The 11,899-nt window shown below is 44.5% G+C and overlaps 2 protein-coding genes and 1 pseudogene across 2 annotated transcripts; 2 read left to right on the top strand and 1 right to left on the bottom strand.

The window, feature by feature from the left end:
• Window positions 1–758: 758 nt before the first annotated feature.
• LOC123400956 lies at window positions 759–3,357 on the bottom strand (annotated as a pseudogene).
• A 2,020-nt stretch (window positions 3,358–5,377) lies between these two features.
• Window positions 5,378–6,255, top strand: LOC123402917 (probable lipid phosphate phosphatase beta). The gene has a single exon (XM_045096884.1). It carries the CDS (start codon window positions 5,476–5,478, stop codon window positions 6,091–6,093), a length of 618 nt encoding a protein of 205 aa, XP_044952819.1. The 5' UTR covers window positions 5,378–5,475; the 3' UTR covers window positions 6,094–6,255.
• A 1,308-nt stretch (window positions 6,256–7,563) lies between these two features.
• LOC123402916 (vesicle-associated protein 1-3-like) lies at window positions 7,564–11,544 on the top strand. Its single transcript, XM_045096883.1, has 8 exons — window positions 7,564–8,356; window positions 8,469–8,539; window positions 8,622–8,703; window positions 8,796–8,911; window positions 9,003–9,158; window positions 9,253–9,300; window positions 10,637–10,705; window positions 11,168–11,544. Exons 1-8 carry the CDS (start codon window positions 8,308–8,310, stop codon window positions 11,279–11,281), a joined length of 705 nt encoding a protein of 234 aa, XP_044952818.1. The 5' UTR covers window positions 7,564–8,307; the 3' UTR covers window positions 11,282–11,544.
• The last annotated feature ends 355 nt before the right edge of the window (window positions 11,545–11,899 follow it).

An 11,899-nucleotide genomic window follows, 5' to 3' on the forward strand; every position in this document is an offset into this window, starting at 1 on the left:
GGCACTTTTGACGCATCGACGGTGTTTATTTTGTTCAATGAATTTGTGGAGATACTTTTGTTGGGATGTTAATACACTGTGTTCAAATGAAATTGTTATCAGTCCCCTCACATGTATCTTTTTTTGTCCCTTTTTTCCTTTTTCTTTTTTGAAGATGAATGCAACTCATTTTTCTTTATGATGAATATATGATAATTGTGTTTACCATTTTATATAGTTGTCGTTGTTTGAAATTGTTATCAGTCCCCTCACATGTATCTTCTATATATCCTAAAAATGCAAGGTGCTGCATAGATGTTTTTACTTAGTAAATTTTTAATTTTATGCTCAGAAGCCATAGGCTAGTTTTTTACCAAATATCTTTTTTTATAGTTGGATTTTTGTCTCAAAAATGGAGAATAATTGTAAGGAAGCTTTGAAACAGAATCAAACATCACCAGTTTTTTGTCCAACACACACATGGTAGACACTGAAATTGAAAATCATATATTTTTGAAGAGATAAGCACAAATGTAACAACTGTAAATTTATACTAAATAGACACCTTCACTTTTTTGTCCAGCACACAGATGTGACCCTGTGTCTTGCTGCTGCACTAATTAGCGCTTTACATTTTTGAAGGAGACTTTCTCATGTGACCAAAAATTAGAAAGGAGAAATTTACACTGACATAGTAGCCCCTCCATTTGACTTTTTTCTATGCAGCAGGCGAATGAGCTCTTCATTTCTTTTTTCTTCTCAAAGCCTAAGTTTTGTTGCTCTAGCGACATTTGCATCCACTAATATTGGAGCCCTCAGGTAGGGACATGTATTCGCCGCATGACCATCCTCGGTGCAATATTTGCATTTCCGGACAGCCATCGCAAGTTTCAACTACTCGCACACTTGGGTGCTGTGACCATCTTCTTTGCAGTATGAGCATATGTATTTTTTCTTCTTTGGTCCAGGTTTTCCTCTAGGTTTTGTTTCTTTCTTCTTCTCCTCTGTTTTTGCCTTCTTCTTCGCTGCATCCTCTCTTTGCTCAAGCAAAGTCTTTCTCCTTCTTGATTTTTCCGACGGTCAACCTTTCTTCGGGACACGCGTTGGGTTTTGAAGCATGACACTCTCCTCGGTATCTTGTGCAACCGGCGGATTGGGTTCTTCTGGCTGTTGAATTGCGGGTTTTGGGTGTTGTTGTCTTGGCTGTTTTGATTGCTGTTTCTTTGGCTGAAGCGACACGTGTTGCTGCTGCATTGTTGTTGGGTGTTGCTCATGTTGTGCCGTGTTTTGTTGTTGGATCTGCTGCTGCTGTTGCGATTCTCGTTGTTCTTGCAATTCCCCTTTTTTGCTGCAGCAATAATGGGCTCAAGTGTATGAGTTGCATCATCTAGTATTTTGTAGGCATCATCATTGCTACAAGCTTGAGAGGCCAACCATGTGAACTTCCTGCACAATGAGTTGTACTTGAGTGTATTGTTCGAAGGGAGCGCAAAATCCAGTAGATGAGCACTATTGCCGGTTGGTGTAGTTGCTTGTTCCGACCAACGTTCTAGCAAGTAGCGTTGTGGTATAGCTTGGACATTGAGCTGGACCATGACTCTAATGATATGCGCACATACGATGCCATTCATTTCGAAACAATTGCAGCTGCACTCAAATATCTCTTGTTCCATCTCAACATTTACTGTAAATATCTTGGGGTCTTCATAGTAATTTGAAAAGAGCTCAAATTTCACACCTCCAATGTCAACAGAAGGAACTTGGTTTAGCACAAAGCCTGTTGATGCAGCCACTTCTGCTTGAAACTTGGAAAACACGCTTCGAGTGTAGAAACCAACTGCCTGACGTTCAATGTTGTACCTAGAGTAAAGCGGGGATGTGGTTGCTGCACCAATGAAAGCTTGATTGTCCTCACGGTCTAGCATAGTCTCATGTAGCATCTCATATTGTTGCACAAACCTCCACACCGAATCTTGAGGGTTCACAAGTGTCTTGAAGTAGGAGTTTAGCCCCTTTGACCTCCCAGTAGTGCTTGTGAAGGGGAAGAAGCACTTTCGAAAGAACGCTGGGACCCACGTGTGACGGGTGCGCCACATGTTGCAAAGATGGCTATTCTCAACTAATTCGAAGCAATGTATCATATGCTGCCATTTCTCCTCAAATTAATCAACCGTGTCAGAATCGGTGATGCACCTGTAGAAAGCATGCTCAAAAACCTCTCCTGTGCTCATTATCCTACCAAGCTTCTCACGAGCTTTTCTCTGGACATGCCATTTGCAGCATCTGTGCACCGTGCTGGGGAAGACTTGAGATATGGCAGTTTCCATGGCCTTGTCCTGGTGTGTCATAATGTTCAATGGGTGTTCATTGTTCATTGCAAGCAGAATGTTCTCGAAGACCCACTTGAAACTTTCAATCTGTTCATTTGGTAGCAAGCATAGCCGAGCAGCACCGTTTGCAAATGGTTGTTCACTCCGACAATCGGAGCAAATGGAATGTTGTATCTATTTGTACAAAATGTTGTATCAAAGAAAATACAGTCTTTGTACTTAGGGTACAATGCCCTTGTCCTGCCATCCACCCAAAAGAGCCATGTAACCGAGTTTGTATCCTTATCAACAATTTTTTTCATACTAGAACTGAGGATTCTCAGCTACCCGCCTCTTAAAATACTCAACTGTCAAATCCATGTCTCGGAGGTTTAGGTTTTGGCGCAGCTTTGACCGGACATTTGATACATCCCTCTTCGCATATGGTAGTATCCCGCGGTCTCCGCCGCGCACCCTTGAGAGCATCCCCATGCACGATGAAGTTGAGAAGTTTACATCATGCATGGTCATTATGAGATCCATATCTTCTTCCGGAATGTTGCGGTGTGAGCGGTAGTATCGTACAAGCTCTGGCTATGGCATCAGGGGGTGTGTGTGCTCCGCAACAAAATGTGATACAAGCCACTTGTTTCCCCTGATTCCAACTATCATCTTAGCTTTGCAATCATGTCGCAACAACCTATTCGTTTGACGTTTGTTCGTAACATCCATTTCGAACCAACTATCTTTGCTAGACGAGGTTGCACCAATTGATAGACCTTCTTGAAGCAGTGTTACTATCAGCTTTACTTCCTGGCTTGCCTCTGTGGACACTCTCAAAAACCCTCTTGATAAGTGTCGTAGGACCTTTCTTTTGGTTGTTTCGAGAAGCGCCTATGTGTATTCCAAATCCAGTCTTGAAGGCATATTCATTGTAGAATATTGTAGCATCATCGACAGTGTCAAATTGCATGCCAACAAATGGTAATAGTGGATGCGATGAAATTTCTTCTTCCTCATCATCACAGTCATACATTGTAGCAGTTGAGTTGAGTCCAGCATGTGAATTCGTTCTTGTATTTGTTACAAAATCATGCGCCGTGTAGCTATGTTGAGTTGTTGTTCCATCGTGAGCATCCTACAAAAAAAATCAAAAGTACATCCATACATCAGTACTTTTTAACATCAATAGATCGCCCAGGCATGCATGAAATTTGCAGCATAGTAATTGTTGTAAAAGATTTTTTTGCAGGACAAGGATACAAGGATTTAGCATTTCTTCAGTGCAGTTCACAACAACATTTTCTGATCAGGACAATGATACACATTACCAGTTCACAGAAGTTTACATCATTACGAGTTATTTACCATGGCTTTTACTAGTTTTGAACACACATTTTTCTGAGCATTGTTGGACAAGGATACAACATTTTTTGCGCAGCAACCATACTGGTTTTGACAGCAGGAGTTTTTTTAGCATAATGGCATTGCAACACAAGCATTGACTACCATACTCAATGGGACATTACTTCATATTTTGAGGGATACATATATTTCTGAACATTGGCTACCATACTCAACACAAGCATTGACTACCATACTCAATGACAGCAGGATACTTCATATTTTTCTGAACATTGTTGGACAAGGATACATCATTGACTACTATACTGATTCTGAATACTGTATGGTTGTATTTTTACAGCAACCATACTGTTTTTTACCCGACAAAGACTACCATGCTCAACTCAAAAAATCATAGAATCACAAGCATTGCTTCATATTTTGATAGGACTTTTTTTTAGCATAGTGACATTGCAACGCAAGGTGTTTTTTACAGAGGAACTCACCACATCTGCTGTGGAACCGTACATCCGATTTTCTGGGAAGAACACGGCTGGATTTATGTAGCTGGATCCATCTGAGCTTCGAGCAAAAGTTGAAGCAGCCATGTCTGTGTAGATGTGCTGCACCATGATGGTCCAAACAGTGGATGGGGAGGGCGGAGTCGTTTGGTGGCTGTGGTACTGTGATTAGCTGCAGGCGAGCAAGATCTGCCGCAGGTGGTCGATCGGCGGTGCGGTGTGGGGGGTGGAACGGGGGCAGAGGGTAGCGGGCAGGAGGGGTGGGTGGGGAGGGCGGAGTCGTCGCAGGTCGCCGCCCGCGATCCGCGGGGATTCAGGTAGGGCGGTGTTGGGCTGGTACGTTTCAATGCAACAAGCAAAATGTTGCGAGGGGTGACGGCGCGTGGCTGCTCAGGTGGGACGGTGTCGGACTGAATCCGACGGTGGGGACTCGACGCATTGGACGACTATCGAGGAGGCTTACGACTGGTACAAATCAGGCGACAGATTTGTAGCAGCCGCCTAGTTTTTTTAGGGGTATCAATCTTGTACTCCCTCCATTCCCTTATACAAGGCCACAAACTCAAAACACAGGTATCAATACAGAATTTAATGATTGCATCATCAGCTACTTCCTCCGTCACGGTTTAGAAGGCACGCTTGAAAATCTCTGGGACCAAGGTAGTCATCGATTGGTTGTGAGATGTAGCAGGTGTAAATGCTAATACGCCTAATCAACTGAGAGAATACTAGTACTAATGCATGAGCAGCAAATTGGAAGGACGCATGCATGACTAGTACTAGTACTAATTAATAAGAATAATTGCTTTCGCGCCTTAAACCTTGTCTATTTTGAAAACGCACGCAAGTTTAACTGCGCCTTCTAAACCATGACGGAGGAAGTAGCTTTTCTTTTCTTTTACCGGAATCTTCTAAACCGTGACGGAGGAAGTAGCTTTTCTTTTCTTTTACCGGAATCATTAATGCCATCGCATGTAAAAAAAACTGATCGGCAGTACTAGTACTAATAGGAAGGAAGTACAGCTAGCTAGCGTAATTACCACCGCATGCATGCTTGCCTGTACGAGGAGTCCCTCATTAAATTTTGCCTCGTTTTCTGTTAGTGGCCTTGTATTGATGTAATTTGTATTTTTTATAATAGTGGCCTTGTATAAGGGAATGGAGGGAGTATTAGTTGACAGAGGCAAACTTTGCTTATTACGGAAAAATAGATCAACCCCGTTCCAACCCTTCGAATCTCGTAAGCCAGAGAGCAAAATCCGAAGCATAGGGACGAGGAGAAACTGAACACCTGGACCCACCCTTCCCCTCTGCCGGCGCGCATGGCTTCCGCATCCGCCTCGCCACCGGCGAACGCCCACGCGCCGCAGGCGCTCGCCAAGTCCACTCTCCTGGGCGGCGTCGGAGATCTGGACGCCGCCGTGTCCCTCCGCCTCCACGCCCTCTTCCTCCCGGTGCCCCGCCTCCTCCTCAAGGCCTTCGAGGTCGCCGGCGACGGGCGCATCTGGCTCCCCGTCCCCATATCCCTGCTGCTGATCTCCACCACCACCTCGTCCGTGGTCTCCCCTCTCCTCGTTGGCCTCATCTTGGGCCTGGTGCTCGACCTCGCCTTCGTCGGCCTCGCCAAGCTCATCGTCCGCCGCCCGCGCCCGGCATACAACGCCGCGGACATGTACGTCGCCGTCGCCGTCGACCACTGGTCCTTCCCCAGCGGCCACTCCTCGCGCGCCTTCCTCGTCGCCGCCTTCCTCGCGGACGGGGGTTTTCCCCGCGAGGCGCTGTTCCTCTGGGCGGCCGCGACTTCAGCGTCAAGGGTGCTTCTGGGCCGGCACTACATTCTCGATGTAGTCGCCGGGGCTTGGCTCGGCGTGGTAGAGGCCTGGCTCAGCAACTTGATCTTGAGGTTTTTGTGCGGCCGCAGCAGCTTTCTTGTATGCTAGTTCTTGCATGTTTTTGGTCAGTCGCATTACTGTCACACAAGTGCATTTTTTCTTGCAATCCATTCACCACGTTTGTGAGCACCAGTGTTTCTGCTTGAACTGATGCGCATGCCATGAAGGACATTGAAGCCAGTTGCTTTTCTATGAGTACAATTGTTGGTAGATGGTGGTTTCTTCACTTTTTAGTTATTGCAAATGGCAATTGACAACTAATAGTACTGATGTCCTAACATGATTACTCTTCCTTCATCATAGCAGGTGCTACTACCTAGATTTGCATTGCTTATGCTGAGTGCATTCGAAATATTGGTTCACAGCGTAGTTGCTTATGCTACAATAGTTCAATAGTTTTCGTAAAATGGATATGCTGCTAGCAGAATATGCTAGTAGATATTCCATGCCAATTTGATTTGTCAGGTTAGGTTCGAGAGGTTCAAGAAGTGCTATCACCTGCAGGAGATTCCTCTCATGAAGAGCACCTGTCATTCAGTTATACTACTCTGTCTTATAATGTAAGACATTTTTTGACACTATGGAGAGAGTATTATTCTGTTTCTCTCCATCAAGAAAGAGTCTTCTCAGAGCTACTAGGATATTGTTCAGTTTGCTTTTGGGAGGAAACACAGAGAAAGTAAGCGATGTCAGGTGGTGTATCCAAATGTTGAAAGCGAGCGGGAATTGGCCGGGGAGTAGGACGTTGCAACTGTCTGCATCGCTGGCCAGTGGCGACAACCCCGGATGAGAAAACAAGGAGCGATCGAGGCATTTTTGTACCGTTTTGCTGCAAAAGGCCTTTGATATTTCAGCAACGCTGATTTGGTATAAATTTTACTAAAGCAGCGAAACTAATATGGATCAGAAGGAGTATTACTGTTCTGGACTTATTTGACGGTGACACGTCCTCAAAGAAGGTGGACGACGGTAGCTGAAGAAGCTCGTTCCCGGCGTAGAAGCTTCAGATCTGATTGATGATAAGTTTTTTTTTTTTGACAGAAGATTGATGACCTTACGCCGCATCATTTCTACCCATTGTTGTGATGATGCTTGCCTGGCAGTTCATAAGTGGGTACCCTTTCGGTGCGGTAGCCAGCAACACTAGCATCAGGTCTTTGCACGTTGATGTTCTCTGATGATGCTGGGACGAGTGAAAAAAATGATTATGCTGCTATTTTCAGAAACTAATTAGCTGCCAGCGTAGATCCTTTTCAGGGTAGAATTCATCTGCTGATCAGATCATCAGTGGCTCCATGTTCCTTGTTGGCACGTTTTGGCAGGACATGTGTACTGTATAATTAATTGAGAGAAGCCGGACGGCGATCTGCTTTAAGGCCATGAAGAAAAAAAATCATACTACTCTCTCTATATACATTGGTTTGAGCAACAAATAATGTCGATAGAAGAGAGTGTACAGTATTATACTCCCTCTGTTTTAAAATAATTATCTTAACTTTATACTATACACAAAGTTGTACTAAGTTTAAGACACTTATTTTATTTTAGGATGTGAGTATTGGCAACAGAAGCTGTATATCTTATATCAGGAAAAGGTGGACACGGGCGTCGGTCGGAGTCGGGAGGACAAAGGAAAAGAAAAGGTAAGAGGGGAGTGGAGATAGGATCCTTTCTTTGCCGGGCGGCGACGTGGGCGCCGTATCCGGCCAATCCCAACTGGCAAACCCGGCTCCGCCGCCGCGGTTGCTCGAATCCAGCTACTTACATTATATACAACTCCTCAACCAACGCAACGCAACGCGCGCTACAGATAAAAGGGAGCCAAGAAAGAAGAAGCCCGGATCACCCACGACGCAACCGCTCCCAACAATCAATCAATCAACCCAATCACCAGTGTTTCCCAACCGAAACCGCCTAATCCATCCATCAATCCCTTGTCTACGCCCACCCGAATTCCTTTCTTGCGCCCTCCGGAGTCCTACCCCCCGTCCCCGTCTCCGTCTCCTCCGATTCGCCCTCTCCCCCCGTCGACAAATCCTCTGCCTTCCCCTGCTTCGCCCTTCGTAGCCAGCCAGATAGCCTCTGCCAGCCGCCTCTTGGTGCTCTGCTTCGAGGAGAAGGTAGGAAACGACGCACGGCACGGCACGGAGCTCGTTCTTGGATCGTGCTCGCGACTCTGCCGGTGGGAGAAAAGAAGGAGAATCATTGGTTTTTGGTTCCGACTCTCTCACTTTCTCCAGTCGTGCTTCGTTTGTCGGCGCCATGAGTAACACGCTGCTTCGAATCTACCCTTCAGAGCTCAAGATGCCATGTAAGTGCTCCTGGGACCTACCCTCAGCTAGTTTCTGCTGCTTCTTGATTCGTATTGGGCTATTGGCCTCTGGGGACTGATCAGATCGTTCATGTGTCGATGCTCTGAGCAGTTGAGCTCAAGAAGTCGAATTCAGGATGCATCGAGCTCGTCAACAAGACCGACGAGCGTGTGGCTTTCAAGGTGGGGATTGTTTTGAAACCTGCAGTATGATATTCTGGAGAAATCGGACTGACGGATGTCCTATGCGACGCTCCATGTGCAGGTGAAAACAACGAACCCAAAAAAGTACGCGGTGCGGCCTACCTCCGGCATCGTGCCGCCAGGGGGATCCTGCGGTATCACAAGTATGTCTACTTTGCTGCATTAGATGCTTTATTATTGTTATTAGTTGGCTTGCTGATGAGCCCATCTCATGTGGCATTGTTGCTTGCTCTAGTTACGATGCAGGCACCCAAGGAGATCCCGCAGGATTACCAGTGCAAGGACAAGTTCCTCATTCAGAGCGTCGTAGTGCAGGAAGGGGTAACGCATAAGGACATTGTCCCTGAGATGGTAAGTTCTTGCAGCACTCGGGGTCGACACCCTGGATGTTGATCGATTGTGTCATTTGTGTAATCTGTAATGTAAATGATATGGTTTGCAGTTCGGCAGAGCGCCTGGCAGGGTGGTGGAGGAGTTCAAGCTGCGGGTGGTCTACATCCCTGCAAATCCCCCCTCACCGGTGCCTGAGGGAGACGAGGAAGAGATTGCAGATATGGAGGTGGACCATGAAGTGTTTAGACAATCCATGATCGATGCTGTAAGTACTGCTATTGCTGGTTGATGCTGTAAGATATGATGCCATATTTGTTCATAAATCCTAATGGTGGTTGGTGTGCCATCTTCCTTTTCAGGCATCTAGGCAAGAATATGCATCTGGGCCACAAGCTTCACATGACGAGGTGAGTATTTGTTCCCCCAAAAAACAGCATTGCTATGTTCTTGTATCTGTCTTAATATTGTGTCCAAGTACCAGTTGTTGCACATAGCAACATCAAATGTGCAGCACATTACTCACTGATACACTGCATTCTTACTATTATTCTGCTTGGATGTTATCTTCATCAAATTATTACCCAAATTATAATGCCCACATGTGTGGCATTTCAACACTTGGTCCACACGTCTTAATCGTCGTTGATTCTGGATTGCACGAATGTTACAGGAATCTCTTGGAATTTTAGTGCCACGTAGGCATAGTGATTATGTGGGGGTTAGAGCGCTCGCCCACACGACCCGCAGCACGCAGTTGCCAGCTTCGCCGTGTGGGTGAACTAGTCCTCTTCCACACGGACACCATCCAGTCTATGCCGTGTGGGTGAACTGCTCTTCGCCCACACAACGCTCGTACGGTGATAGATGACAACTACATTTGTGCATATGTGGCTAATAGTTAATCACACATGGCAACTATGGTTGGTCCACACGTGGAAACTAGTTAATCACACACTTCAACTATGGTTAACCATACATGACAACTATGATTTGATCACACGTGGCAACTACCGTTAATTAGACATGGCAACTATAGTTAACCTAAATAGAGAAGTTGCCATGCTTTACAACTAAAGTTTGCCATCCTCGGGTAACTAATGTTGCCATCAAAAAATGTCAGGGCCAAATTGTTTTGTGCCAGACGTGCAGGGTGGGGATGAGTAGTTGTTGTTGGGCGTGTGGCATGAAGTAGCTGCGTCCGGACGTGTGGATAGTTCTAATGTTCGCCCACACAAGATCGTGTGGGCTGCCTCCTGGGTATGCCACACAGGATCGTGTGGGCTGCCTACTGGGTATGCCACATAGGATCGTGTGGGCTGCCTCCTAGATATGCCACATAGGGTCGTGTGGTCGGGTGTCCATTATGCCACACGTGTGATGAATATCGCGACCCAATTATTATGCTTTAGAAAAACATGTACTCAGAATGGTGATATTTAGCTCTAGTTTAGCACTATCATATGCTTGCAAGCTACAGACTCTTGCCATGTATATCCTACCAATTGACTTAGATTTTTATTGTTTGAAGAGCATTGTAATAGCTAATCTCAGTTTTCTTAAATGCCCCTCCGTGCCATTGTCCTCTCTGTGCCATTGCCGGGATGACAGTGATAACTAATGTTTATTAATCCTCGTGTACATTGATATAATTTTTGTTTCTATTAGTATTATGTTTATACCACCTTAAAAGTTCCCGAGAAAATTTATGTTTTCTGACATTATTTATCCGCTGTGATTCTTTAGGACGCCTCTACGGTGAAGTCAGAAGTTGTTAAATATGTGGCTGAAAACAAGAAGCTTCAACAAGAGCTGGTATGACTTCTCATCTAATGAGGATATATTGGCACTATTTCCATATAAGTACCATGTTGCTGTGATGCTTCTCCCCAAAATCTTTATCCTGAAAACATGCTTCCTTATTCTTTTAAGAAATGAATGAAGGAGGTCTATTTATCATCCAAGTTATGCAGAGAAACTGGGTAAATCTTTATGTGTATTGCTCGCACAATTATACTGCAGAGATAACTAATTACACAAGAAATTAACCAGAGCAGTCTGGTAAGTCCTGCCAAACCTGATATAATATCGCCGGACTATGGTAACACGACACGAAAAGATCAAAAGAAGTTGACGGGAGTTATGCCAACAGATAATAATATCTCCTACTATGAAAAGAAGTCAACTTGTTTGCTTTTCCAAACCAAACTCTGCTGCTAGCCATTATGCTTTTCTATTCTTGATATCTAATCCTAGTAAACGTTGCTTTACTTTCAGGAACGGCTTAGTGAGAGAAGGCAATCTCTCAGGGGTTTCTCACAAACGTTTGTGCTCTTTGTCTTCATGTTATCTGTCCTTGTTGGATACTGGATGACAGGTCGGAGGGTTTAGCCACAAATAGCGTCTATACATACATATGGTTTTGCGGCTTGGCGTGTATGCCTTGCTTGGTTACCCCTTGTTTTGGATGATTTTTCTCTTCTGTTTGGGTAATAGTCTACACTGTATAGAGAGGCGTTCTGGGTTTGTAGTTATATGTGTTGGGAGTGTATATTTTTTGTGGAATATGCAGAAGACACTGCATATCTCTTCCATTAAGAACTCGCCCCTTTGAACAAGATTCAAATGATAACAACATTATGTGTGTGTTTTAATTTTTATTTTGCAAATTTTAGAATCTTTTGTCTGTTAGGAAATATGCAACTTGTGTTTCCAGGAGGCCATGGGCTAGTGTATATATATATATATGTGCGATGGGCTAGTGTATATATATATATATATAGGGTCGCGCTATTCGTCACCCTGGGTGATGAATAGTTATTCTTCACCCCCCTCTATTTTTAATATCAATGTACCGTAATTTTATGTTTCGTAAATTTTGTTTTATTTTATATGTAAAAAGAGACCGTAAAAAAACATAATCAACGTAAAAATATTTTATGTCACGTAAAATTACGAACATACAAAAATAGTGCAAAAAATACAAGAAATTGAATTTATTCTGGTCTT

This window comes from Hordeum vulgare, chromosome 6H (genome assembly GCF_904849725.1).
Source record: "Hordeum vulgare subsp. vulgare chromosome 6H, MorexV3_pseudomolecules_assembly, whole genome shotgun sequence".
In the NCBI taxonomy this organism is placed as follows: Eukaryota; Viridiplantae; Streptophyta; class Magnoliopsida; order Poales; family Poaceae; genus Hordeum; species Hordeum vulgare.